Below are 27112 nucleotides of genomic sequence, written 5' to 3'. Positions count from 1 at the left end.
TTCCGATAGGAGAAGAACAACTATCGAATTCAATTAAATGTAGCAAATTTTAAATTGTTTTGAATCGATTTTATGGTTGAATAGAGTGCACTGGTAATAAGTACGGTCTAAACTGCTCCAAAACTTCCAATCGAGCCTGCCTAAACGGAAGTTTGAATCGCATTGACGGAACGTGTCTACGAGGATGCGCCGCTGGATTCATGGAGCCTCATTGCAACCAGAGTAATTCAAGATTTTGGAAAAAATTAGCTGCATATCTAATTTTATTTCAAAGGCTGCCGAGGCAACAATTTTGGCTTAAAGTGCTCCAACGTTTCCACGAAAAAGTGCTCAGGCGGACAAATAAACCATGTTGACGGAAACTGTTTGAATGGATGCGCTGAAGGATTTCTTCCCCCGAGGTGTGAGACAGGTTCGTTTCTGTTTAATCCTCTCTTGTGTTCTGGAAAATTTTTAACGCGATATTCAATATTTCTCTTTTGTACAGTTCTAGACTACCACGGCACGGACGGAAACTTGTTTGAAATAAGACATGGAGATCAACTGGAGGCTTGCGTCTCAGACGGTCCAACAATTGCTTTTGTTCAAAACACGCAAACAACCATGACGGGTATGTAGTTATGAAAGATAAGAAATAAAAAAATATATAAATGTTTCCATATTTTTAATATCGATAATTTAGAGGCATTCCATGTATATTTAATTTAAAATTAAGGAGATTCAGACTCGAAACGGGGTGCTGGTTTTCGCCAGTGGGAATGTGCACTCAGCATTTATATATTTTTTATTTTATGATTGCTCTAAAAATAAATATAAATTATTATTTTCGATATTCCGAAGATTCTATCAGACGACATCGCTAATCATACTTTTGCACAGATTTCGTGCGAGTGCAAGTTGAGGATGTGCACGGAAATGCGATTCCACTTTCCCAATACGATTGCAATTTGGCGGTAGAAAGTGGCTGCAAGTCGTGGAGTCAGAAAGGATGGGAAAACATGCCAAACACTTTTTACGATTTCCCAATGGTCACTGACTACCGATGGAATGGTACAAAATTTATTCATTCTTATCTTCTTTAAGATGGTATTTTTAATTGCAGACCTGCCAGTGTTCATTGCAACGGACAAATTTAATAAAAAATTTAATTTCACAAACAACCAGAATTTAAGCATTCATTTTTCGATTCTGGCCACCGACTCTGCGCAATTCCTTTTCACGAAGGACACAAACTTGGATAAAGGATTTATCGCTGTTCTCGATGGGTGGAATATACAACACAAATCTATTTTACGAGACTGCACGAATATCCTAAAAGGACAGTATCCGACCCCTGTGACAGAGTACCAAGCTAAATTGGTAGAATATATATGCTATATATTATTACAACAATAATAATAATGCGCTCGATTTTTAAGGGACAGGAGCTTCTCAGTGGTGGGAAGAAATGGGCGCACGCCACGCTTGCTATAACTTTTAATACTACCGATAAAGACTGCGAGGATAAGCTAACAATTAATGACATAGCAAAAATTGATTTCCTGCCCAAAAGGTATGTGGTAGGAAATTGTGGCAAACTCCTAAGTATAAAAGCCAAACTAATTCAACTTTGAAAATTACTTCCTAATTATTATATATATCGACTGCATTCTTAACCCTTTTTATTCACTGGCAGAGAGTCGAACAAACCCGAACATTTCGTTTCCTTTCGAACCAACAAATATGGTCTCTTCAAACTACACGAGTGTATGCATCTAAATATATATTTATATATATGATAAAATTTTTATATGGAATGTATTTTCTTCTAGACTATGTTCTTCGATCTTTGAATTCACCTAGTTCAATGGAATTAACACTGCGTGAATCATCCAGCGCTTTTTGTGTCGATGTCGTCTATCTATCGGATAAAAAGTCCCACGGAAACGCAATAATATTCTCCTTGGAGTTGAAAGACGAAAGAGGGACATCAAAATACAAAGAATCGGTTGCATGCAAGGATTCTGTTGAATGGACCACAGCGAGATTCAGATCAGACACAATTAAACTGGAAAACAATTGGAAAGTGACCTTGACTGCGCACGTTAAATCGGTTGTGATTGGAGGAGTAAGATTCTGCAAGGAAGGTATCATTTCCATTAATTAGATAAAAATATTTAAGATAAATTCATTCTTTGCACATAGGGGAACTGGTTTTTAAACCTAAGGTTGGAAAACCGACTAGTTGCCATTCATTGGCGAAAAATGCAAGAGATGCAAAAGCGATACCTGACGAACGTAAGATTGTTATTTTTATGAATGCAGCGTGCTGTAGGATTTTGTTTTGTTAATAGTTCTCTATAAACTGAGTGAGAGCAAATCATTGAAAGGAGGTTCCAAAGTGTGTAAAGGAAAGAATAAAGATTGCACATGCTTTGCTGGATTTGTAGGACCTAGCTGCGAAAGTAAGTGATGAAACCACCAAATGAATATTAGAGAATCATGTTTTGTTCGACCTTCGCATTTTTATTGAGGAGTAATAATTGTGTTGGTATAAATTAAAAATAGCTTGGAATAAAACGACTGCTTAATTTTAGGCTGCAAGGACAATCGGTACGGAATTGGATGTTCCAATACTACTAGCAAACACTGCTTTGAGAACAATATCAATCAGAGAAATGGAAACTGCTTGAAAGGGTGCGCTACAGGATATTATTCACCAGAATGTGAAAAACGTAAGTACCGAAAATGAACCTAGAACCAATATATATGTAAAAATACCACTTTTAAATGTTTTTTTGAATGCACGTATCTAGCTTTTGGATATTTGTTTAATAATTATTTATATTTTATGATTAATGTTTGTGTTTAATGACTCTAGAATGCACTAACAAAACGTTCGGCAAAAACTGCAAAGAAACGTACAATCGATTCTGTTCAAATGGAAAATTCTCTCACATTACCGGAGACTGCCTACAAGGTTGCGAAATAGGATTCTACGCACCTGAATGTTTGAAAGGTTAGGCTTATATTTAAAAAAAGGGATTCTTACATGTAAGTTTTTATTGTTTCACTACTATAAATATAGGATGCGCTGGACGACAGTATGGCATGAACTGCTCCCAAACTTCCCAAAGGTTTTGTTTAAAAGAAAAGTTTTCGCCGATAAACGGAACCTGTATTGATGGCTGCAAATTAGGATACTATTCACCTGATTGTTTAATACGTAAATAAACCTTGCTTATTCATGTACAACTTTTTAAATATTCATGATTAATTCGAGAAATATTTTTTTTTCAAATCATTGCACCAATAAGAATATCGATTCCAGTTAATAATTTAATTTAATTTACTGTGGAATAATCAGCCTGCACTGGGAAAACCTTCGGCAAAAACTGCTCTAAGACATCTCGCCGATTCTGTTTGAATGGAAACCACTCCAACATAGACGGAAAATGTCTACAGGGTTGCGTCACTGGATACCTTCACCCTGAGTGTACTGAAGGTAGGAGCTTTAGGGCCAACAAATAAACATTATTATCTTTCTTATTTCAAACATAAAACTAAAAAATTAAATTTAGATGTATAAAATAAAAAAAAATGAATGGTTTTTAGAATGCACTGGAAAGAGATTTGGTCATAACTGCTCTGAAATCTCTAATCGAACCTGCGAGAAGGAAAAACACTTTTCGAATAATGGAAGCTGTAAATTGGGCTGTGCAAAAGGATACACGTTCCCCGATTGTTTCAAAAGTATAATTTAATATAACAAATTTTCGAATTTTTCGACGGCGCAGTTCGCTTTTCAGAAATACCAACGGTAACTCCTCAATATACAAATATTAGTTTTGAAGAAATTACTCTGGACCTGACAACTGGTTTAAATGGAGAGGAAAACGTCCTTCAAATCTGGATCCAATACAAAGAGGTGGTACAGTTTTAATAAAAAAATTCAATAACCGATTTATTTAAAAAAATTATAGAAGTCTACAAGTCAATGGACTAATGCAAGTGAAGGCTATATTCAAAACGGACAGGAAGAGTATGTCATGCTCCCAAATCTGAAGCCGAAAACCGAGTACAACGTTAGGTTCGCCCTCTTTGAAAATGGAACGATGCACTCACCTGAAAATTTTTACCCTGGAGACACTTTGAATTTCACGACGAAATGCAGGCCCATTGGAAAGAATAATTTAATCTATATTATCTATGAACATCTAATTAATTCTCTAAAGAACAGATCAATCCAGTTTAAATGTTCAAGAGGTCAACATCACAATGTTTTCTGTCAGCTTAAACGTCAGCGAGGCTGGAAAAGAGGAACTGTGCACGCCGGATTCTCTGATTGTTACCTACATGGACGATAAAAATATTATGGATGAAGCCCTGGAGAAGATCGATTTTGAAAAATCTGTCGACAACTGCAAATGCGGAGAACACAAAATTTCGCTGATTTTTAAGGATTTTACACTTTACCAGAACTACACATGCATGAACTGTCCAAGTGAGTCTTATAAAGATCGTCTTTGACGAAATTTCCGAGCACACCAATCGTATATTGAGGGTCGAAAAGCTCGCACTTCGCACTGCACATTTTGGTAGGAAAAAATATCCACTTGACCTGATTCGACCCTCAAGAATCGATTGGCGTGCTCAGAAACTTCGTCAAAGACGATCTTTAACTTTATACTTACGCGCTATACAAATAAAAAATTTATAGGAAATGATGAGCAACAGCACAATGCGTCCAGCGTAACTATAACAATCTTTCTAATTTTGGCCTTGCTCACTGCTCTCGGAGTCGGGGTGTATTATAAAAGGAGGAGAAATCAGGCGCCGACCAACGCGGACATGTCAAGTGCCGAAATATTTCCTCTATCGGCCATAAGTCAAGGCGACAGTGCGAGTATCGAAAGACCAATCATGTCAAATACGCAACAAATAGAACAATATTTGCTCTCGGCCCTGGCTAACAACGTCCTAATGGAGCAATTATTCGATGTAAAATAACTGTTTTTATACCTGAACTAAGTGTTCCTAAATAATTTACTGTGATTCAGAAATATCCTCGCGGCCAGACTCAGTACTGGGATTACGGCGTCAAACCGGAAAATAAGAAAAAGAATCGTTACGGTAATTTGGCCGCGTACGACTCCTCCCGAGTGAAACTGGAGCTTCTGCCTGGAGATGAAAACTCCGACTACATCAACGCCAACTACATCGATGTAATATTAACAGGGAGATGATTTATAATTATAAAAAATAACAAAATCTAGGGATTTGAACGCCCGAAGGCATACATCGCAACGCAAGGACCGAGAGTGAACACTCTTGACGACTTCTGGAGAATGGTGTGGCAGGAGAAAGTTCCGTTAATTGTGATGGTGACAAATCTACTGGAGGGTGGCAAGGTAGATTTCTACCATAATCTTTTCATTCCTCTTTAATTAAAAAAAAATAATAGAACAAGTGTGAGAAATACTGGCCCGACAACAACCAGGAAGTGACGCACGGCAGAATCACTGTTCGCACCGTCGACAAGGAAGTAAACGCCGACTACGTCTCCAGGGTCCTTTCTGTTTCGTGCAACAATTCAAACAGACTTGTAACAATTCAGGATAAAATAACCAGCGTAGGTCTTAAAAATATCTCTCCAGGTTCAGCACTTGCATTACACGGTGTGGCCTGACCACGGCGTGCCACTTTATCCGCAGTCCATGGCGGTTTTCGTCGAGAAAATAGCAGAAAAAAATTACGCACACCCCATTTTGGTGCACTGCAGGTGTTTTTTCGTGCAGATCAGTATGACGACACTGATTAACATTTTTTTTTAATTAAAGTGCTGGAGTTGGAAGGACTGGCACGGTGATTTTGATCGATGCTTGTCTCCGAATGATTCGCACGCACGGCCGTCTTGATGTTGAAAATATTTTCGCCACGATGCGGTCCCAAAGAGCGAATTTAGTCGATAATTTGGTAAACTTAACGATTTTCTTGTAAGGATTTAAATAATAAAAACTTTTTAACAGAAACAATTCGAGTTTGCCCACTTGGTGCTCTTGGAGTGCGTCGCCAACCCGAATTTTGAGATCAGCTGTGCCAATTTTACTGTGGAATACAATAAATTGACGGTGCGAAGCCGTAATTTATGCTTCAAATATAATTAATAAATCACCTTTACAGTCAAAAAACAATGAAAAGTTGAAGGAGAGCTATGAAAAACTCTCGGAAATCTGCGAGAGAGATTTTCAGAGAACGGAAACACCGGCTAAAAATGAAACGGACAAGTGCAGATACCCCAACGTCATTTCCAGTATTTAAATATGCTGCTTATTATATATTTTTATGTGTTATCTAAATTCTCTTCAGCATCAAACAGCATCGTGCGTCTCTTCCCTTACCAGAATGTGGTGACAATGAGTTTCGTCAACGCCGTCACCGTCGACGGATACAAGAAACCGAAACAATTTATCGCCACTCAAGTTCCAATGAAAAACACGGTGGCGGACTTTTGGAGGATGGTCGACCAGTTCAACGTCAGTGAAATCGTCGTCCTAAACGAACCGCACATTACAGAAGTAGCTCTAAAAATCTCCATTTTCCAAACCATAATTTTAATTTAATTTTAGGCTCAATTTCTACCAACAAATCAATCCAGGCTTATCTTTGGGGAAATTGAGGTGTTTTTGGATGACGTTCAAGAATACCACTCCGTGAAGACTACGGATGTCACACTCAAAAAAGTAAATTGAATGATTTTTACTTGGTCTTAATTAATGTTAACTTTGCAGAAAGCGAAATCCAAAAAAATGAGCGTAAAATGCGCCTCATTCGGGTGGATGCCGGGCGATTTGTCTCCCCCTAACTTGGGACCGCTAATCGATCTGTGGGACAACTTGAAAATCGCCGGTGAAAAAGAGTGCATCGCTATTGTCTGCCAGTAAGGAACAAATAAAAATTAGAGACAAATTAATTGATACTGTATTTTAAGTGATGGAGTGACGGCCAGCGGGCTTTTCCTCGGCATGGGTTTCGTGATCGAAAAAATCAAGTTGGAGCAAAAGGTGGACGTCGGACTGGCGGTGCGAACCCTGAAGAAGTCGAGGCCGGCCTTTGTTTCCTCCGAGGTAATGAGTTTTACACTCAAAAATTATTTTGTTCACTTGTTATTTTAATTTCAGATCCAGTTCGGACTTCTCTATGAAGCTGCCAAACACTACTTGTGCTCTTTTGACACCTATGGAAACTTCAAATGAGCGAATTTATCTTCCCACAACTTTAATCACTATATATCAAGTAAAATTCTAGTTGATCTTAATTTAGGTAAATAATAATAAATTGCATGAACAATAAAAGTTACAAATCCAGCTGATAAAGGAGAAAATTTTCAGCTGGTAATAAAGCAATAATATATAATTCAAGTAAAATTTGAGGAAAAATAAGGAATTAAGAAAATAATTACTCATGAATAGTTTTAGTGCTAAAAAATAATGGAAGATTATGTCTTTGAGAATAATTTTTATCTTAAGACCGCCTACTACATGTGAGGGAGAGAAAATTCTCCCTAAAAATCGCTTCTCGCTTCTTATCACAATATTATTAGTGTTTAATGGTCTCTTTGTGAGCCCATGTGAAAAACATTAAATGCAACATAATACTAAAGGATTTATCAACTATCAAGGTGATTGTTTTATTTTTTAAATTGTTCAGAGGCCTATATTTGAAATGCCAAGCTCTTTGACACATTCATCAAGCACACGGCAAGGAGTAAGCTGTGCCGCAGAGCAGTCCAGTTGTGCAGGTTGCATATCTTTCAACTATAGTAGGTTATAACTGGTTTTGCGTCGTGCGTTAGGTCCGAGATTTCAACGACGGGCAATTTACTATAATACTTACTGTCGGTTAATTTGCAAACTTTAATTAAATGAAATTGTTCTGGATCTGAACCTGGCTGCAAATTTAATGGGAAGGGAAGAGTTTCCGCGTCTTGCAGCAATACAAGCAAGGAAGTGAGAGATAAATTTAATACATAGTAAATTTGCTTTTAAAATAATCTCTATTTTTATTTTTGGAAAAAGTTAGCGGTACGGAAGTGCAGATGCAGGGAATTATTATATACATACCTTTAAAATCTTTTACCTGGAGAGGCGGTGCATTAGAAAGTAATTTATATTTTGCCTATTTCACGTGCAGGAACTGCAAAACTTGACGTAAGTTAATTTAGATTTAATTTAAACTTTGCTGCTAAGATTCGCAGTTGCCAAAACCAATTCTATCCAACAGATCTTTCAAAAATTAAATAAAGAATTAAAATTTAAAACAGCAATTAATCGGCGGAGAGCAAAGCAGAATCGAGACATCGAGTACTCAAAATTTGAAAGTATGAGTAGTGAATAAAAATATTGATCAGACAGAGGAAAACATCACTTAATTCCGTTTTTCAGTTATTGATTTAATATTAATGATAACAAACTAAAAATTAAGTGCTCTCTGAGCTTCCTAAATATGTATATTAGTATGTTCGAAAACAATTGTGCTGGAGGAGAGAGCGTGTGTGGCCAGAGCGGAAGTTGCTCGTGCCTGGCCGGATTTCACGGAGACACATGCTTAAAAGGCAATTTTATTTATTAGCGCTATTTTTAAGACGATAATATTTAGGCATATATTGTGTCAATTGTATTTATTAAATACACATTCTTTTTATTCTCGTCCCCACTCTCACAATACACATACGCATGGGTGAACGGACATGTTCACGGACTTTGAACTCGAAAATTAGAAATAACATCAAACAAGCTTCTGATGTCACTACACAACTAATAAACGCATCATTGAGCTGCATTTGTAGCTTATTGTTAGACGAGGAAGAACACAGTCATTTGGCTTTCATCGGTCTGTTAACAAAATGCTGAATTTTATTCCGGTGAGTCAAATTCTTACTTTCTAACACGCACCCTATGTAATTATAACTACTTCAAGTTGATTTTGGTTCTTCATGGCATCACCTTAAGGGTCACTTCCTCCCCCACTGACAGGGAATCTCAAGTCCGACACATCACCGAGCAATTCATGGTATTGAAATTCAGATCCATATATGAATTGGACTAATTTTTTCAAATTGCAGAGTGTCCTCACGGAAATTCATAGCGAAAGTCCAAGTGACATGGTCCTGATTCTCGGTGACCAGGATGGTGAGCTGAGTCGATTTTTACGAGGAAGCAAATCGTACTCAGAACATTTACAGTCGGTCCTGAGTATTGACACTGACAAGCAGACCGGCGTTCAAATAGTAGATTTGCCCTTGTTTGACTGTCCTCACAACATCACGAAGGATTTATTGGGTGCATTCATCAACACGGAAATACTGCACTATGCATTGCGGGTCAAATTCGTGCTTGTGTTGCCTCTCGATACTTTCGACGAATTCTATCTGGCGGGAGAGAAAATGGTGGCGAAACTAGCCAGCCTCATCAAGGGAAATTTGGCATCTTTTAACAACTCGATCGGAATTGTTAGCAAGAGTGACGATTTTGATGTGGCTTTGATGGGAGACTTTGTCAGAAGCTTTAATTCATTGATGGTTTTAAACTTTGGCAGCATGGCCGAGGAGACGCAGATCGTTTCACAATTGAACCAGCAAAAAGCATGGACTCTTTTTACAAAGGAAAATCAGCAGGAACGTTTAAAATTGCGTGATTTTGTACTGAAAAAACTGAGTTTTTCTAGACACACCGAGAATATAAAAGTAAATAGTCATTATGTTTCTCACGACACGTTCCAATTCGTCAAAGATAATCAAGATTTGCTCACCGATGAAGTTATCATAAAAGTGATCATGGATAGATTAATTTATCTCTCTTTCAAATCGGAGTGTAACTGCACCGTAAAGGTAGCAGACTACGTTTGGAACACTGACTGCTGTCCATGGTGGGTTTCCAAGGTCAAAGACACGATTCAATTCTCTCATGACTGGATGTACTTTGTAAAATCCGATTTTACTTTAGGGCAGGAACTTGGACTTGAAACTATTAAGTTAGAATTTTTCAAAAGCATATTAGGCTCGTATTATGTCTACAACATGACACGTCTCGTCGAGGAGCGTTTTTACGGTTTTATTGTGGACGAAGAAGGAGACTTGCATAGTTCATCTCCGCTTTAGTTGCTGCGTGTTTATGGTTAAAAAAAAAATAAACGCTTCCATAAACTCAATGCAAATTGTGGTATTTATTGCATATTAAACATTTACTCTAGCTTTGTGTTGAATTAAATTTGATTGTACTCTTCTTTAATATTAATCTGAATGGTAGTGTTAATTAAGATAATTTTTAACTAAACCAATTAAAATGCGTACACGCAAATAATATTGCGAATATTAAGCTCTGCTGATGGCATAGCCCCAAATTAAAAATTAAAACACTCAAAACAAAACAGTTGCAGCTCAAGTTAATTTTACTCTCATTTCTCATTATGTGTATTATGAAGTATTTATTACTTGAAGATTGAAGGGCAAATTGGAGATGCGGAGACACACCAGTGTTTCAAAATAAATGGACGCTCTCACATCAGCTATAGCGGCGGAGGCTATTGCGGCGTCTTGATGCTGCTGCTGCGCTGCCGGAAGTGGCGCAGCGCGCGGCCAGCGAGTGTAGCAAAAAGAATTTGCACGCGACCATTCTGCATATGTTTTCGATGCGAACAAAACCATACGAATCCTTTTTTATCGCCGTTTAGAAGAGATCGCGAAGGCGTCGAAGGAGAAACCAAGTGGCTTGGAGGGAAATATACCTTTTTCAGGGTAACCCGACCTGATATCCACCCCGAGGCAGGTTTTTCATTCTTTTTCAATACTTTCGAGCAAATTTGGTGATCATCAGTGGCAATTTTTCATCCTTGCCTGTCACCAACCTTTCTCAGGTCGCGCGATCTGAGAACTATTTTTGTGGTTTTGCCGCGGCGCCGTCAAATAAAATGTACAACGTGGCATTTCCACTTTTGAATCCCAGCGCCACCCCCAATAAACGCGCAGCCTACCCCCTCCCTCAACTGCGCTCTCACGAGTAGTGTACCTGCGCTCGCACTCGCAGCTGTGAAGGGAGAGAAAAATCTCGATCCTTTTATTCCTTCTCCTGCTCAGCTGATGCAGTCTGCAAGAGCACGTGGTTCCTGTAAGGTTGTTTCTTTTACCTTCTCAGCGCATCTAGATGCCTTTTGTGAGCTGAAAATTCCAGGTAAGCACTCAATTTTAACTGTTGTAGATAAAAGGAAGTTATTATCTGCCAGAATCTGCTGTTCGATTAAGTTAATAATGACGAACAATGCAGGCGCGCACCCTGTCCCATATTAAAAAATTTCATCGCACATAAAATCAATAATCGTCCTTATTATGTCTGAGAAAGACATTTTACTGATCGGAATAACTAACAGCCCGCTGCATTCTCCGAAAAATAAATTTTCTATCCAATGTAACCGACTAAAAGTCCCAAACTAATTTATCATATCTATCTATTGTGCAGAGAAATTTAGGATAGTTATTTTTTTATAAACAAATCTATAGCAGTCCAATATTTGGAAAATCCGGCGTTCTTCTGTTTTTGTCTCTTTTTTACATAAAGAACTGACTTAATTGACGAGTTTTATAAACCCTTAGTGTTCGAAGCCGGCAACAGATGGCGCCACCGTATACTATCGTAAAAAATTAACTTGAAGGCAATTTGCAGTGCGACTTCAGACTCAATCCTGCCAATGTGCATTATTCACTTAATATGCCTTCTTTTGACACGCTGGAAACCAAAATCGGTTCACCCAATCGCCGTAGAATCGTGGAAACCACTGTTTTTTTTTTAAATAAATTATCTTTTCCATCGTTTCTATGGCGAATGGCTGGACTGATTTTTGTTATCAGCTTTTAAACAAGTCGAAAGAAAATATATTTAGGATATTAAGTGTATATTGCCACAATTGCAGGATTGATTCTGAGAAATCGCAGCGGAAACGCTTTAAAATTAAATTTTTAATAAAGTATACTGTGGCGCCATCTGTTGGCGGCTTTGAACACTAAGGGTTTATTTAACTGCGGTCAATTGTAAGATTGAGCCAGCAGTGCCACAGTGACAGCCAGCGTAGGTGACAAAAGGCTGACTGAATCTAGCGATTTGTCACTTGGCTTTTGCTTTGGCGCTACTATAGCTGTCTCGGTCTCGTTCTCAGGAATCTCATATTAGTTCTTTATTATGTTAAAGAGTTAAACAGAAACGCTCGATCTCTTCTCAGATTGGCCACCGGCGTTCTTGTGGCATTCTCTGCTGGTTCAGACCAAAAAGTCACTAAAATCACCAACCTAGTGATTCTTCTGTGATCTAACCTAAAAACCAGCCCGTTGGCTCGCATCGTTAAGGCATTCTCACGAGTGTCAAAGCAATGGGAGATATTTTAGCAATTCGGGGGTTTAAAGCTGCGGCAACCCAAAGTCAGAAATGGCAAAAAGTGGTTAGTTCAGGGACTCGACATGCTCAAATAGCTCAACGGGCTGGTTGGAGAGGCGCCACGTGCAGGTTTGCGCACCTTTCCAGCGGCTTTATGGACAAATGTGTGGCGTTTCAACTAAAAGAGCTCGGTGCGGGGAGGCGACTTTTGGGCCACTCAGGCTCCATTAATCCGCTTGGCGGTGTTATTCGGACCTACTGCTGGGACCCAGTGAGCTCATAGCCCATGACAAGTGCTATGCAGAGAGGTTTACAAAAAATAACCCTCACGAATCAATAGCGCGGCACTCTCAAATATATTGCTTCTTTTGAATTTTTTATAGCCATACCACGCAATTAAACGCATATCTTTCTTTGCTTTTACTTTTTGTATAGGAAATGAGCCAAAATGGAAATCGAGGCGAAGGAGCACACGAATTTGATGCTGAAGGAACTGGCCGAGTTGAACCAAAAGTTGTCCGTGGGAGCAAACGACCTGATGAAGTCGGCCCTGTACAGCAATTTGGAGTGCTGCGAGAGACTGGTGGCGAAGCGGCACAACATCAAAGCCAAGACGGAGCCTCACGGGGCCACCGTGTTGCACTTTGTCGCGTTGAACTTTGAGCACGGAGTGGAACTGGCCCATTTCTTCATTTCCGAAGGCTTGGATGCGACCACGCTGGACGTGGACGGCGAGACGCCGATCGACTACGCCATCAGGGCCGTCAACCTGAGGGTTGCCGTGGAGATGCTCAAGGCCCAGAACCTCGGCTACAACCTGCTCGACTACTGCGTGATGCGGAACAACCTGGAGTTCGCGGAAAAGGTGCACAGGCACATGCCAGGACTAATCAACGAATTCAACTTCGACGGGAGGAACGCTCTGCACGTGGCGGCGCAGGTTGCCGACGAGGATATGTGCATGTGGCTGATCGTGGAGGGGGGCGTCGACGCCAGGCGTTTGTGCAGGGACAAGATGTGCACCAGCCTGCACTACACCAGCTACAACACCAAGCACGGCACCGTCCTGGCCGATTTGTTCATTTCCGCCGGCTGTGACGTGAACCAGGCGGACAAAAACGGCTGGACGCCCCTCTGCTACGCCCTCATGGCCGAGAACTTCAGTGTGGCCAAGATGCTCGTGGACCGTGGAGCCAAGGTGCGTGTCAATATTAACCAAGCAGATCTGATGCAAGTGTGTGCTGTGGCGAAGAAACTAAACAGCGCCAAATATTTGCACTCTGTCGACAGTTATCTGATTGACAGAGCGATTAAACATGCTTCAAACAATGGACGCACTGAAATCCGTCAATGGCTGCTGGAGCAGTACAACAACATTACTGATCATGTGCAAAAATTCACATGCGATGAATGTCCTTACGAATCGTGAGATCTAAAAGAGTTTTGCCTGAATCTCCATTAATAAACCAGTTGCATAAAGACGTCAACAGACATGTAAAAGGCGCCACCATGTACTTTTGTAATAAATTTAATTTTAAGGAACTTGCTAGGATTTCAGACTCAATCCTACTACTGTGCATTTTTCACTTCATATGCTTTCTTTTGACGTGCTGGAAACCAAAATCGGCTAAGCCAATCGCCGTAGAATCGTGGAAACCACTATTTTTTCAAATAAAAAATCTTCCAACGGTCCTACGGCGAATGGCTGGCTGGACTGATTTTCGTTTTCATTACTTCAAAAAAAAAGCATATTAAGTGAAGAATGCACAGCAGCAGGATTGAGTCTGAAACCGCAGCGAAATGTTCTTTAAAATTAAATTTAATACTAAAGTATATGGTGGCGCCATCTGTTGGCGGCTTTGAACACTATAGGGTTTTATGCAACTGGTCAATTTTGTGAATATTTCATGAGGAGAAATTTAATTGAATGCCGCAGAAAGCGAAATAAAATGACCAATAAATAAAAATTTTCCTACGCTGCCAACAGCTGGCGCCACCGTTCTATAGAAAATTACACTTCTTTATTGCGTGAATTCTTGGTTTAATAACGTGTTGAAAATCAAAATTGACTCAGCCAATCGCAGTTGAATCCTAAAACTGAATTATATTCAAGACAACAAAAGCCTTCTCCGATTGGTCAAGGTGCACCAGAAACTAGATTGAATCTGAAATCGCACAACAAGAAATACATTCATGAAAATTGAAAACGAACGGTGGTGCCGTCTCTTGGCAGCTCCAATCACTGAGAAATTCCTTACAAATTCGGTTTCTTTGCTCTGTATATTTTGTGATTTTAAACTGAAATAAAATTAACTAAATGTAAGGGCATCACAGTATTTTAATCATAAAATTCCTCATTTTGTTTCGTTCAAAATGTTTTAATTAAATAATTCAAAACTCTTGATCGATTTTTGAGATTTTGAGTAGTTCAAGGGCAGATGCAGCTGTGCGTGCGTGGTGGCACACTGACACAGTAGCCGTGGCATCAATTTTCTCCTCCAAAGATAACCCGGCCGACCTTTCAACTCTTATAAATATTGATGAGCGACGTGAATTAATTTTACTTGTCACTCTTCGGCCGAAGCATGAGACACTATTTCTTTTTTCTCTGCCTCGTCGGCGCACTAAGCTTCCATTGCACAGGGTACGTGTTTTATATTCTAATTTTTATTCAAATGATTTATTGAATTATTAAAATTGTAAATTGTAATTGCATCACTTTTTATATTTTTTTCAATTTATTTTTCATAAATCTAAATTTTCTTCTATTCAAATATTTGGTTTAAATTAGAACTCCTGTTGTGACGAGTGTGGTTGACTGCGATCCAAATCTGACATTTATCAAACACGAAGTTGGACAAGCCAGGTAGAAATTCTTTTCAACTGGAATATTTGTAATCTGTTGTCCCATTGTTAGATTTCCTCCCTCGTCGCAAGCAGTCAGCAGCAGCGTGCAAGTGACTCACGAGGCCCAGCAGCTTGACCCCAACAGAATTCAACAGACTACTTATGCAGGCAAGCCCAAAAATCAGACAATGAAATTTTCCCTTCTCGTAAAAGGATTTATTTTCATACTTGATCTTTCACGCGTTTTTCTCGCATTCCTGCGCGTCTTTTGTTAATAATACCTGCGAGAGGGTTTTTTGTTGTCGGTCACGTACATGAAAATAAATACCTTCACCCTTCTCACGGCAAATTATGATCTATTTAAATTAATATTGTTTAAATTGAAGCAGAATGCACGCACCTGCCAGGGGTTCCGTCCAACTCGCGGATTACCTGCAACATTGCCAGGTACGAGACTGACCGATTTTTCTTATTTAAATCATTAATTGTGTGTGTGTGCGCGCAGCGGGAGCTGTCAGGCCACCTGTCACGCCAACTACCAGTTTCCCAACGGGGAGAATTCCATGTACCTAACCTGCGAGAACGGAAACTGGCGCGTCCAAGGTGCCGACTGGACCACACTACCGCCTTGCAAACGTAATATTTATTTTGTATTCATTAGATTGAAATATTATGAAATATATGAAATTAGATGAACCGTAAGAATGAATTATAATATTGAGTTATTTGTTGAAAATGTTGCAGCAATTTGCCAGCTCGAGTGTCAGAACGGTGGCATCTGCTTGTCGCCCAACAAGTGCCTGTGCCAGCCAGACTTCAGCGGCGCGCAGTGCCAGTTCGAGGACAGGCAATGCCTCACGTACCCCAAGACGCCCATGAACTCGAGGAAACAATGCTCTATGAGGTAAAATTATTATAAAAAAATGGCCAAAAATTGAATTTGTTTTCTTTTTGTTCACGTGAAACATTTTCTGTGGTTTCAAGTATTTTAATAAATTGATTAAAATAGGAACTGTACCATCAAGTGCCTGAATGGGGCGCAGTTTCCTGGCGGGCTGACAGAAATCGACTTTGCATGCAGGAACGGCGCTTGGATCTCGACCAACAGCAATTTCGACGCGCAAAATATACCAAACTGCGACAGTAAGTATATTTAAACTTTATTTAATATTTCTGTAATTTCGATTATAAATAGGCGGTGAAATTGATCAAAATAAGATTAAAATAAAATCGCAAAAAACAGTCCAGGTCTGGATGTCAGGTCACGTGATCTGAGGAAGGTCGGGGAAAGGCAAGGGCAATAAATCATCGCTGAGTATCGCCAAATGTACTCGAAACTACTGAAAAAATCGGCTTGGGAGTGGATCTCATTGTTAGGTTGGGGTACCCTGAAAAAGGTCATTAAGGTACCCCAGGTCAAAGCGCCGATTTTGAAAAACCGCATTGGTACCAGAATGGGCACGGTTTGGCCCATAGGGCTCCGGAAACCAAATTTTATTTATACTATTTTTATTGACGATTTTACACTAAAATTAAAACCGAAAGAATTTTCAGCTGTGTGCGAGCCCACTTGCCAGAACGGCGGTCGGTGTCTGTCCTTCAACAGGTGCCTGTGCCCGAAGGAGTACAGGGGGCTGCAGTGCCAATACAGTGCGTATTTAAATTCTTCCTTTATAAAAATTAAAAACCAATGACTTTCGTTTAAGGGAGCGACCGGTGCGCGCTGAGGAACATGCCATTCAACGGCAACCGCGAGTGCAACGGCACCAGCGAGTATTTCACGTGTGCGGTCAGCTGTCCGCAGGGCATGAGCTTCACCTTTCCGCCAGCCGACCGCTACACGTGCTACTACGAGACCGGCGTCTTCAGCCCCTCCAACGTGCCGCAGTGCCAGTTCGGACAGCGCTACGTCGCCAACAACGCTGCCTAATTTTATTTAAACACGATAGTTTTGTTTAGCTTTAATTATTCTGACTGTTCGTTAATTTAAGTCTTTAAATTAAAATTCTGTAAATTGAAGATCGTCTCTTTTTTTAAGTATGTCCTTGACGCAAAATGGCTGCTCCAAAAACAGTCGAAGAATTTTTGCCAAAAAATCGTCAGTAAAAATCATTACAATGTTGTGAAAATTCGCTTTGTTTTCATCGTTTTAATAAAGATTGCTGTTAGCAAACTCGTCCGTCATTCCCCAGCCGTTTTGGCGGGTAGTGGCGCTGCGATCGCTGGGCCAGGACACCTGCAAGTGACAGCGGAGACAGGTGGGCGTGGCGCATTCGCAGCATTCGCAGTGTTTACTGTTTTGTCAACAAAGAATGCGAGTTTGACGCCGTGCAGCTGATATTCCGTCCCTTTGAGGTCATGTAACCTGATGTAACCCTGAGATTAGGCCAGTAAGTCAGTCCCAATGACCTTTAGAAGAAATCTGGAACAAATTGAACCCTGACACTTGCTATTTAGGGCTGTGAAAAGTGTGAAATTTAAGCGGATGAATATTTTTTCCGAGATTTTTACTGCCACAAGTACGAATTATGAAATAATTATTTTTAAAACTGTCCGAAACTGCCAAAACCTTCTAAATGTGGTGAAAATTTCCAAATTTTGTTGTAAAATTTTATCCCTGGTGGAATTTTCCTGGCTTTTGATTTCCATTTTCCAGTCAAAATATTATGTTTTTTGCTGCAAATGGTGAGGCCACCTGTTTTGCTTTTCTTTTAACTGTCAAAGAATCACAAGAAAATGAAAAAATACATCTCAGATCCACTAAAAAACCAATTTCCAAGTGGACGAGATTTGTAATTCGACCAATTTTAACCCTAATTTTTTTTTATTCTAGAGGATGAAGAGGGTGCAGTGGCCCTTGTTGGGCTTCTGCGGCGCCTACGTGTTGGGCTTCGTGGCGTGCCTGCTGCTGCTGGGACGGCCGTCGCCTCCGGAGGAGACCCTGTCGATGGCGTCCGTGAGGCCGCCGGCGGAGGACCGCTACCGCGACTGGCTGGCCACGCAGGGCGTGCGGAATGGCAGGGCGTCGGCCGACGCCGTCTCGTACGGCAACGCCAGCGCCGAGTCGGAGGCCGCCTTCCTCTTCGCCAGGGTCAACGTGGCGTGCGTCGTCTTTGCCAGGAAGGGCAAGAAGGCGCGCGCCATCGAGCAGACCTGGGGCCGCGGCTGCAACCGCCTCGAGTTCTTCGCCGCTGCGGGATCGCACCTTCAAGCCTCAGACCTTGACGTCCGGCTTGTCGAAAAACCCAAGTCTTCCTGGCACCTTCTCTGCTCTGTGATTAATCAGGTGGGTCTTAAAGGACGGGGACATCCTCAGGTTGATTTGGAAAGAAAAGGCGTAAAATAGGGTTGGTATAAGATTAAATGTAGGGGAAATATTGATTTGGAAAGTTATCAGGTTCACCAGGAGGATTTTAATAGGGGCAGTGAGTCGTCCATCTTGAATTTTGATTTTAAGTTACTCGACAACCACCGGTATTTTTGTAATATTCCTGGATAATTTCTGAAATTCCCCGTAAAGAACCCTTAAAGTAAACCGGCACCGCCATTTTAATGACGTTATTAAATTTTTTTGTTCTTAAAGGACCACTCAATCCGCCATCTTGGAAATTTTTATTTTGTGTTTTTGTGGGTAAATGATTTAAAGAACCATTTAAATTATCATGCTTTCTGCTAACACGCCATCTTGAATACATTTAAAATCCAGTAAGATGGCTTAAAGGAACCGATGAAAGACCAAAAAGCCCGCCATTTTAGTAAAAAATTATTTTTTAATTTTAAAATCAAATATTTCAATTAATTTAAAAAATATATATTTCAAAATGGTGACCTTATGGTGTCCTTTAATGTTCCTAGCCGCCACTTTGAACTAAAAGCTGTGAGTTCAGTATTTTAGGGCATGCAAATTAAATTTTGAGCCTCCTGTGAGTAGAATTCCAACACTGACATTGTGTATGAATTTAAAAAAAATGGACGCACTCAAGCACTTCAGAAGTCCTTAAAGAAAAACATTTTTCATTCGATTTTCAGTACCCAGTGTCCTCTAATGCTAATTTCCATTTCAAGGTGTGGCATTCCTCTGGGAAGGAGCTGCAATGGGTGATTTTCCTCCCAGAGGACTTGTTCGTGCTACCTGAGAACCTGAGGCTGCTGGTGGCGCCGCTGGACGCCAATACGCCGTATTATCTGGGCCATGCGATGAGTTTGTGGAACGAGGACTACAACGTGGCGCAGGCTGGCTACGTGCTCAGCAAGGGCGCGCTCAAGCTCATCGTCGACCGCTTCAACTCGTCCCAGGCGTGCGAGGACAGCGGCAAACACTGGAAGAATGAGGACTTTTACCTCGGTAAACAATCAAAATTCAAATGAAAAAGGTTAAAGCCTCCGCCCGTTGGTAGTTTTCCAAAATCACCATTATTTTATAAATTTTTTCTGCTGATTTTTTAAAAAATTCAAAATTTAAAAAAAAATGGCATGCCGCCTAGCAATCTCAGCTAGGCATCGAATAAAGAACATTTTGTCAGTTTTTTCAACTTTGATCAGGCCGTTGAATTTATATAGTAGTAAATTTTTTGCATTTTTTCGACATCTTTCAACCACTGCAAAAATTCGGAAAAATGGCTCTTGGGTTGACGCGGAATTTTTCTAGGATCATTTTAAAACCAAATTCAAGCCGATCAAATCAAAATCCTAGGAGGAGATCAGTTTTGAACTTTGAAAAACGTGAGTTTTGCAGTTTCTCGGAAAAGACATTAACATGGAAAATCGAAAAATCGCGATTTTTTTCCAAACCGAGCGAAATTTAAGGGTCTTACTGACTCCATCACATGTAAAAGACCACCGTCAATCTGGAGACTAATTTTCAGATTTTCGAACAAAAATTAAAACTAATTTTTTACTGTTTTTCGGGTTTTTTAGCTAGGTGAAAATTGTTTTATTTTTGTTAAATTTCGGCCGTTTGTCTGATCTTCAACCACGAACCCTCATCGGACACGCCTTGGACTTGGCTTTGACCTGCGTTACTCAAACGATTTTTTTCTGGGTTTTTTGCGTCCACTTATTGAGAGTGATTTTTTAATATTAATTGTAGGCAAGTATCTGGGCGAGGCCGGCGTGAGCCCAGAGGACACGAGGGACCACAGACTGCGAGGCCGCTTCCACGGCTTCAATCTCAACCAAATGCTCTTCTCGCACAAACTCTCTCCTCTCGGCAGCTACTGGAAGAGAAGCATTTACCCTGTTGATGAGGTAAATTTCAGGACTGAACAAAACGTTAATTTTTTCATTTTAATTTTAAAGAATTATTTAATATTTTTATGAGTATACTATTTTTATTTAATTTTCTTCAGATTTTGAATGAATATTTTGTTTGTGTTATTTTATAACCTGTTATCAATTTAATTGCTGGACCGCAACTGAAATTTTGATCAGAGAAAAATGCTACTTAAAGTCAAAGAGGAGTACATTTTAAATTATAAAAGCGATATCTATGTGTAATTAAATTTCAATCACTTGATTTTTTCAGGGTTTGAACTGCTGCAGCGATTCGTCGATTACATTCCAAGGCGTGGAGCCGGACAAGGTTTTCCAGTTCCACTACCTGCTGTACCGGGTGAAGCGTTTTGCCGAAAAGGGTGGTCTGGGCAACCTTCCTGCGCCCACTCCCCTTCCAGGCAACGAACCCTGGCGCGTGTTCCTGCGCGACGAGCAGCTGTGGGACCGGCCTGGCGAGGACATCTCCGCTGACCAGTATTATCGACTCTCGTCCAAGATTGCTTCCAAGCTGTCAGTCCTCCACTACAAGCACCTATGAATCTGTATTTACACGTTTGTATTCCAATTTTTACTCATATTATTCTTTTTGCTTGCCAAATAAAGATGTGCAATTTATTTACAATATTACATTTTCTAGTTTTTTTATTGTAGAATTTTCTGGAAAAAGCTTGTTGTCAAGGATGCCTTAGGATTCAGTTGAAGCCAAAATTGACCCAATTAATATAGAGTAAATTGTTGAGAAAAGTGGCTGCAAAGTTAGCACTGTCTCCTTACTTGAAATTTGATTTTATTTCACAATAAAGACAGATCTTGACGAGAGGATTCGAAATCTGCTAAGAAAATGAGGTCAAGCACTGTAGATCTTGGAAAAAATTTGAAAATTTTTTATTTTTACCATTTAGGTTATTGCAAATTTTAGAACAAATTGTTTATCAATCGGCTGCATTTTGCTTCAAACAATTCAAATGATTTTTAATCGCTACCTGTATCAATCAAATGATTTTTCCCAATAAATATAAATTTTCCAAAAATTAAAATCAAATAAACAAACTCATGGATATGCAGTATTTCGCACGGCCTTTTTTTTAAAAAAAAGTCTTTTCAAGACGATGGGGATATTTTATTTGCGTTCTACTTATCACAAATTATCTAAATTAACCTAAAATTCGCAAGTTACGAGGATCAGCAGTGCACATTTAAAAAAATTTAGGATATTAAACACACACCAAAGTGATAGAAGTTGTCTGTTTAATTATTTAAAATTCGGATAGCTATCGTTACAAATTTATTAATATTGTTGAGACAGTGTTCTCTGGAGCCGGTAATGTGAAAAATCTTGAAAAAAATACATTCTGCACTACTATAGTAGTAAAATGTTAATTATAAATAATAATTTACAGAGTTTTCAGATATTTTTAGAAAAAAACTTTTCTTGTTTTAATTTGCAATAAAGATAATTAAATATATATTTAAGTTAACCAAAATAATAGTTTTATATTAATATTTTTAAAATTTTAAAATTAAGCACTTTTTATTATTATTTTAATTTTTGGGATATTTATTTATTTTAAATTTACTTCAAACCGATAATATTATAATTCCATATTATCATACATTAGTTTCTTTTTGCTTAGTTAATAAAATCTTCCAAAATAAAATTTAAACCTTTGACCACAGCTGTTAATACTGAACATTTAAATAATTGAATTAGAATAATAGTTAAACTATAATTAATACACCCTGCTAAGCATACAAAATACAAAGAAATAGAGCTGAATTAAAATGTTAAGAAGACAAGTGTTTTGCAGTTGATGACAGGTGATTTGCCACCCTGTGGATGGGGGTGAGTTGGCAGGAATTGAAGGTGCGGGGCCGAAGGAAGGACGGCAAGGGTTGGAAAGCGCGAGAGCACGTGGCTCGGCCGGCGGTGGTGCGTCGGCGGCGGCTGGGGGCAGGGGGGTGGCCGGGCGGGGAGGGGGTGCGCCTGGGTTCGCAGCTGGTCGCAGCCGCCGCCGCCGCGGCACTCTGGGGTGAGGGGCTGCGAACGGGGTGGCGGCGGCGGCGGCGGCTGGCGGCGGGATCGATGGGTGGTTCCGGGCGGCGGGGCAGGTGGCGCTGGGGGGTGGCGGGGCGGCCGGTGGTGGCGCGCACGGAGCGGAGGGCGCACCACCACCGCACGGCAGCACCGCGCGCAGCGCACCGAGCGAGACTCCATGTTGGGCTGCAGCAGCGCAGCAGGCACGCAGGCTGAACCCTGGCTGGCTGGCTCGACCTGAGCGCACGCCCGAGCTGACCTGGGGCTGGAGCACGCCTGGCAGGCGGCGGCCCAGCGGCCACCGAGGCCACGGAGGCCAGATGTTGCGTCGACCAGCAGGCCAGGCAGCCTAGCGCGGCGGGCCCATGACGAGCAAGCAGCACTCCCTGCACCAGCACTCCTTCTCGCAGGAACGCCGCTCGCCCCAGCAGGATGTAGTGAGTCTCGCCCCTGATTTCATCCCCCTTTTTCCGACCCCCCGGCCGCAGGGGGGCCGCCGCCCCCCGGCCATTCAAGAATGGCTCGGCGGCGCGCGGGGGGCGTTGCCTCGGCCGCCGCCGCCGCCGCCGCTCGAGATTCATTGACGATCGCCCCCGCACGGCCGCACCCCTCCACCCCCGCTCAAGGGCGCAGCCATTTCCTCATTCCCTCGCTCGCTCAAAGTCTCGGCCGAGTGTCCCGTCCGGTCGGTCGGGCGGACAAGCTCGCTCCGCCGCCGCCGCCGCATCGACCCCCGCCCTGCCGCCGCCGCCGCCTCCGCTCTGCCGCTCACACTGCCCGGACGTCGTCCCACGCCGTTCTGCAATTTCGCAGATCAAAACGCGGAAATTAATTCGCCCGGCTTGGATTTCACGCCGAAAATAGGCACTGCTCAATTATTTTTTATTTTAGAGAAAATGTATTTAAATGGAAAACCGTGTCTTTCGCGGGGAAATCGTTTGTTTGTTTCGAAATTTAAAAAAATCATACACAGTTTAAGGCGGCGGCGGGCCATTTTCACCGGCGGCTGGCGCGGCTGACAATATTTGAAACGTGCTTAACAAGGAAGAATTTTTTCTCATCCTGCCTTTTTTAATTTTTGGCCCTTTTCAACGGTGGATGGTGGCTGCACACGTAACCCAAAATTTGATTTTATTTTCTAACTTTTAATATAATTTTAAAAATAATTTAACATTATTGTAATGTATTTTTTATTTTTTTTAATAATGAAAATTGAAGAAAATAAGCAAAGAGCTGAAAGAACTTTTCGGCTCTCTGATTAAATATTGGGAAATCGACCCTAAAAATGTAGCATTTCAGCGGAATAAATTCTCATTTGTCAATTCCGAGACCAATTATAAGATGATTAGCTAGTAATTTTTGTTCTGATTTTATCGGCTTATTCCGTGCCTCACCTGCTGGACACTCCCTTGCTCCGATCTAAAAAAACACGTGGATGAGCTAGTTTTGAAGCTCTAGATTGCGTTCCCTTTATTTGACAGAAAATCAGATGGAAGTTTTTTTTAATCAGGCGCTTTTATTGTCAGCTAAAGATTAAAAAAACACAGTGCTGCAGAACGGCTTCTCATGCTGGTTTTAATCAATATTTTTTACCTGCAAGTAGACAAGAGGGGTTCAGAGGCCCTTGAAGCCCTTTAAAATCTCTCAGAGCAGGAGTAGTAAACGAGCAGGCTGACAGTATTAACCCCTTCAAGTCAAAACGTTTACTTGTTTCCATTTGACTCTTGTAACGTATATACTGTCAATCACATTTTTACGGTAATTCAAATATTTAAAAATTTCTCCAAATATTCTAGGCATATTTCGATTCCTCTCGTCGAGATCTGTCCAACAGCGCTTTGTGGAAACTTCTTTGTTGTGAAATTTAATAAGATTTCGAGTAAGGAGACCATTCCGGAGGTTTGGAATTTTTGAATCAGTGGAATTACCTTTGAAGAACGCGTGCTGCAAATTAAAAGGAAAGAAGTGGCACACACACGCAATTAATTATTCGCGAAATAGCGCGAGGAATTGGGTGCGATTAGTGCAGTATGCAACCGGGGCGACGCTTCCGAGCCACCGGTTGCCTATCTCGCCGAGTGGCAGGCGTTCTCGCCGCGCGTGTTTATGCTGCGCGCGCGAATAAAAGTGTCGCGCTGCACGCATCAGCGCAAATTTACTCGCAGATTTTGACGTACGCCGGAATCTGCTGCAGCCTAATTAAAAATTCTCTGCAGAGACACAGCGAAATACGGCGCTGAAATAGGGTTCCCTCGTGAAATTTGAGTTCAACGGATGGAAGTTTCAGAAGGGGATTTTTAAATGGAAAAGTTGACTTTTAACAATTTCTTAGATGGGACTTATATACAAAATAGCAAATAATACGTTTGATTTTTTTTTTTTGAAAATATCTTTAACGGTAATTTTGGCTTTAAAATCGTGCTAGGATCTTTTAGAATTTTTATTAAATTTCGATTTTCGGTCCTGGGTTGTGGGCCATGACGTGTCGCATAGGCCTCTTTCGCTCTTTTTATTTTTGCTTTTTTTCTTGTAGCCGATCGAACGAGAAGACAAGAAGCGTGTCAGTTAATATTTGATGCGGGCTGATTGTGGGCATAAGTGGCGCAAAGGCGTGCGGCTGCCGCGCACGCAAATGTGTCCCTGCACCCAAAGTGAAACTCGCGTCTTGCATAATTCAGCCTGCAGCGCCGACCCTTTTCCTTAATTGCCCTGCAAGGACCAGCCGAACATCCACACCGATCGGTTTTCGGCAGAAATGCAGAAAGCCTGATTTTTAACCTGCGTGGCATTTATTCAACATCTAGTGTATATTTCCTCATTTGATTACAATTAATTTAATGACAATGATGTACTTAAGAGGAAAAAATGAGGAGTACCCATCATATAGGTTCCTTAAATTCCAATCTTCAAACAGATGGCGCCAGCGTATACTTTGGATTTTAGCTAACTTAAGTCAATTAATTAATTTACATTTTTTAACAATTACCCAGTTAAGTATGCCCTTAGTGTTTGAATTTTAATTTTAAATTTGAAGGAGAAAACGGTAAATATTAAAGCTTTTTTCATCATCAGGGTTCAAAAATTGTCATTTGGGGGTAGGGGTGGAGGGTTGAGCACCTCTAAAATCCAGCAGATCGTCAAGACGAGTCGAACGGTGTGCTGTTTTTGCAATTCTGACAGTTAGAACTCGAGATATGGCCAAGACAAAATTCAACCCGTAGTGTTCGAAGCTTCCAACAGATGGCGCCACCGTATACTTCCGATTTTAAGGCATTTACACTTTCAGACTCAATCCTGACACAGTGCATTCTCCTTTTCTTTTGACGTGCTGAAAACCAAAATCGGTTTAGCCAACCGCCGTAGAATCGTGAAAAATACTATTTTTTTCAATAAGGAATCTTTTCTTAAGTTTCTACGGCGAATGGCTGGACTGATTTTTGTTTTCAGCACGTCTAAAGAAATTATTCTAAAAGCAGAATGCACAGCAGCACGATTAGATATCCTTCGAGATATCCTAATGATATCCAAATGATTTACTTAAAAACAGTCTATGTGAAAACGCGGACATCCTCGGATATCCAATTTCTTACCGAGAAGCCATATATTGCAGATGAAATCCACAAATTCCTCGTCCTAAATGTTCCAAACGAACTAATTTAATAGTGGCAATAAAAGTCTGAAACGAGGAGAGAGGCGGGAATGGGAAGGAGCAAGTGAAAATTTTGAGCGATCTGCAGCGCTCGTTTGCAACCGCAGATTGGCGAGCGAGCGAGTGGAGCGTGCAGGCAGCATTGCAGACAAATTCGAGGCATGCAAATGAGTGTGCCGAGTCCCCGAGGTGCTGACGTCGCAGCAGCGGCAGCAGGGGCAGCGGCGGCAGTGGCAGTGGCGGCGGCAAGGCAGCTCATGCTTCGTAATGAGCAGGAAATGCAACAGAAAAACACAACAAACGATCGAACCAAACGTGCATAGCACACTCACACACACACACACACATATTTTCATGTACGTGTGTATCGGAAAAGCGCGACCTTTTCCGCGGCCTGCATAGACAAATATGAATATTGCAGTGACCCAGTTTTCGCGTTTCTTTGTTGTGCAAGCACTTATGCTCGGCGGCCGCGTCTGACGCCGCCCGCCCGCCCGCCACTCATTACACCCCGAGCCAGCGAGAAAGAAACGCCCCGAACTGTCACGCGGCCCAGTTACCCTCCCGTTGCCCATAAACCGAAATTAGCTTGGCTGCTTACACCTGCAAAAATAAGAGCTTTTAACACTTGAGAGCATGACATTGAAGAGATAATAGTATGATAGAAGTTTCATAATTATGACTTTATGTACAGCATGTGTTTAAAACAATTAAATTTTCATTACGTTGATTTAATGGCACGCATATATCCAATATTTGTCTGTTTAAATTAGAACAAAATTATGCATGTTTTTTTTAAAAAACCAACTACAAATAAAAAAATGCAAAAAATTATTAAACAAGTAAAAACAAAAATGTTATTTGATTTTTCTTACTTAAAAACAATATATTTAATATTTTAAGAAT

The 27112-nt window shown here is 40.8% G+C and overlaps 5 protein-coding genes across 7 annotated transcripts in view; all 5 read left to right on the top strand.

Annotated features, from left to right (window-relative positions):
* Nucleotides 1-4179: 4179 nt before the first annotated feature.
* Nucleotides 4180-7644, top strand: LOC135942127 (receptor-type tyrosine-protein phosphatase T-like). The gene is made up of 14 exons (XM_065488076.1): nt 4180-4483; nt 4700-4980; nt 5040-5204; nt 5256-5390; nt 5444-5584; nt 5637-5761; nt 5820-5955; nt 6009-6110; nt 6163-6292; nt 6349-6557; nt 6609-6722; nt 6771-6919; nt 6971-7106; nt 7161-7644. The coding sequence occupies exons 1-14, from the start codon at nt 4258-4260 to the stop codon at nt 7233-7235; spliced, it is 2124 nt and encodes a 707-aa protein (XP_065344148.1). The 5' UTR covers nt 4180-4257; the 3' UTR covers nt 7236-7644.
* Nucleotides 7645-12849: 5205 nt separating this feature from the next.
* LOC135942283 (receptor-interacting serine/threonine-protein kinase 4-like) lies at nt 12850-13830 on the top strand. Its single transcript, XM_065488310.1, has one exon. It carries the CDS (start codon nt 12850-12852, stop codon nt 13828-13830), a length of 981 nt encoding a protein of 326 aa, XP_065344382.1.
* A 1100-nt stretch (nt 13831-14930) lies between these two features.
* LOC135944022 (neurogenic locus notch homolog protein 3-like) lies at nt 14931-17267 on the top strand. Its single transcript, XM_065490701.1, has 9 exons — nt 14931-15045; nt 15193-15267; nt 15319-15416; nt 15638-15695; nt 15754-15884; nt 15993-16152; nt 16258-16391; nt 16803-16898; nt 16955-17267. The coding sequence occupies exons 1-9, from the start codon at nt 14987-14989 to the stop codon at nt 17176-17178; spliced, it is 1035 nt and encodes a 344-aa protein (XP_065346773.1). The 5' UTR covers nt 14931-14986; the 3' UTR covers nt 17179-17267.
* A 233-nt stretch (nt 17268-17500) lies between these two features.
* On the top strand, nt 17501-21147 carry LOC135941956 (glycoprotein-N-acetylgalactosamine 3-beta-galactosyltransferase 1-like). 2 transcript variants are annotated; one of them, XM_065487773.1, is made up of 5 exons: nt 17501-17638; nt 18082-18534; nt 19314-19593; nt 20338-20495; nt 20773-21147. In XM_065487773.1, exons 2-5 carry the CDS (start codon nt 18085-18087, stop codon nt 21058-21060), a joined length of 1176 nt encoding a protein of 391 aa, XP_065343845.1. In that variant the 5' UTR covers nt 17501-17638; nt 18082-18084; the 3' UTR covers nt 21061-21147. The 2 variants fall into 2 exon arrangements, with proteins under 2 accessions (XP_065343845.1, XP_065343843.1); XM_065487771.1 differs by having other exon boundaries at nt 17520-17634.
* Nucleotides 21148-22686: 1539 nt separating this feature from the next.
* Nucleotides 22687-27112, top strand: part of Drep2 (DNA fragmentation factor-related protein 2) — a 27555-nt gene continuing 23129 nt past the window's right edge. For both annotated transcript variants that reach the window (XM_065487770.1, XM_065487769.1), the window contains exon 1: nt 22687-22994. In XM_065487770.1, the coding sequence (XP_065343842.1) occupies nt 22923-22994 (72 nt within the window). In that variant the 5' untranslated portion in view covers nt 22687-22922. The remainder of the gene's footprint in view (nt 22995-27112) is intronic.

The sequence above is a fragment of the Cloeon dipterum genome, chromosome 4 (assembly GCF_949628265.1).
Source record: "Cloeon dipterum chromosome 4, ieCloDipt1.1, whole genome shotgun sequence".
NCBI classification, from domain to species: Eukaryota; Metazoa; Arthropoda; class Insecta; order Ephemeroptera; family Baetidae; genus Cloeon; species Cloeon dipterum.
This window is presented reverse-complemented; position numbering and strand designations above follow the sequence as displayed.

Bases quoted from the DNA above. Each gene is read 5' to 3' on its own strand.
- LOC135942127 (XM_065488076.1), top strand. From the start codon at position 4,258: ATGTTTTCTGTCAGCTTAAACGTCAGCGAGGCTGGAAAAGAGGAACTG. The intron at 5,956-6,008 runs GTAAACTTAACG...ACTTTTTAACAG, and splicing joins CGAATTTAGTCGATAATTTG to AAACAATTCGAGTTTGCCCA. The intron at 7,107-7,160 runs GTAATGAGTTTT...TTTTAATTTCAG, and splicing joins CGGCCTTTGTTTCCTCCGAG to ATCCAGTTCGGACTTCTCTA.
- LOC135942283 (XM_065488310.1), top strand. From the start codon at position 12,850: ATGGAAATCGAGGCGAAGGAGCACACGAATTTGATGCTGAAGGAACTG.
- LOC135941956 (XM_065487773.1), top strand. From the start codon at position 18,085: ATGAAGAGGGTGCAGTGGCCCTTGTTGGGCTTCTGCGGCGCCTACGTG. The intron at 18,535-19,313 runs GTGGGTCTTAAA...TTCCATTTCAAG, and splicing joins TCTGCTCTGTGATTAATCAG to GTGTGGCATTCCTCTGGGAA. The intron at 20,496-20,772 runs GTAAATTTCAGG...TGATTTTTTCAG, and splicing joins GCATTTACCCTGTTGATGAG to GGTTTGAACTGCTGCAGCGA.
- LOC135944022 (XM_065490701.1), top strand. From the start codon at position 14,987: ATGAGACACTATTTCTTTTTTCTCTGCCTCGTCGGCGCACTAAGCTTC. The intron at 16,153-16,257 runs GTAAAATTATTA...TGATTAAAATAG, and splicing joins AGGAAACAATGCTCTATGAG to GAACTGTACCATCAAGTGCC. The intron at 16,899-16,954 runs GTGCGTATTTAA...CTTTCGTTTAAG, and splicing joins GGGGCTGCAGTGCCAATACA to GGAGCGACCGGTGCGCGCTG.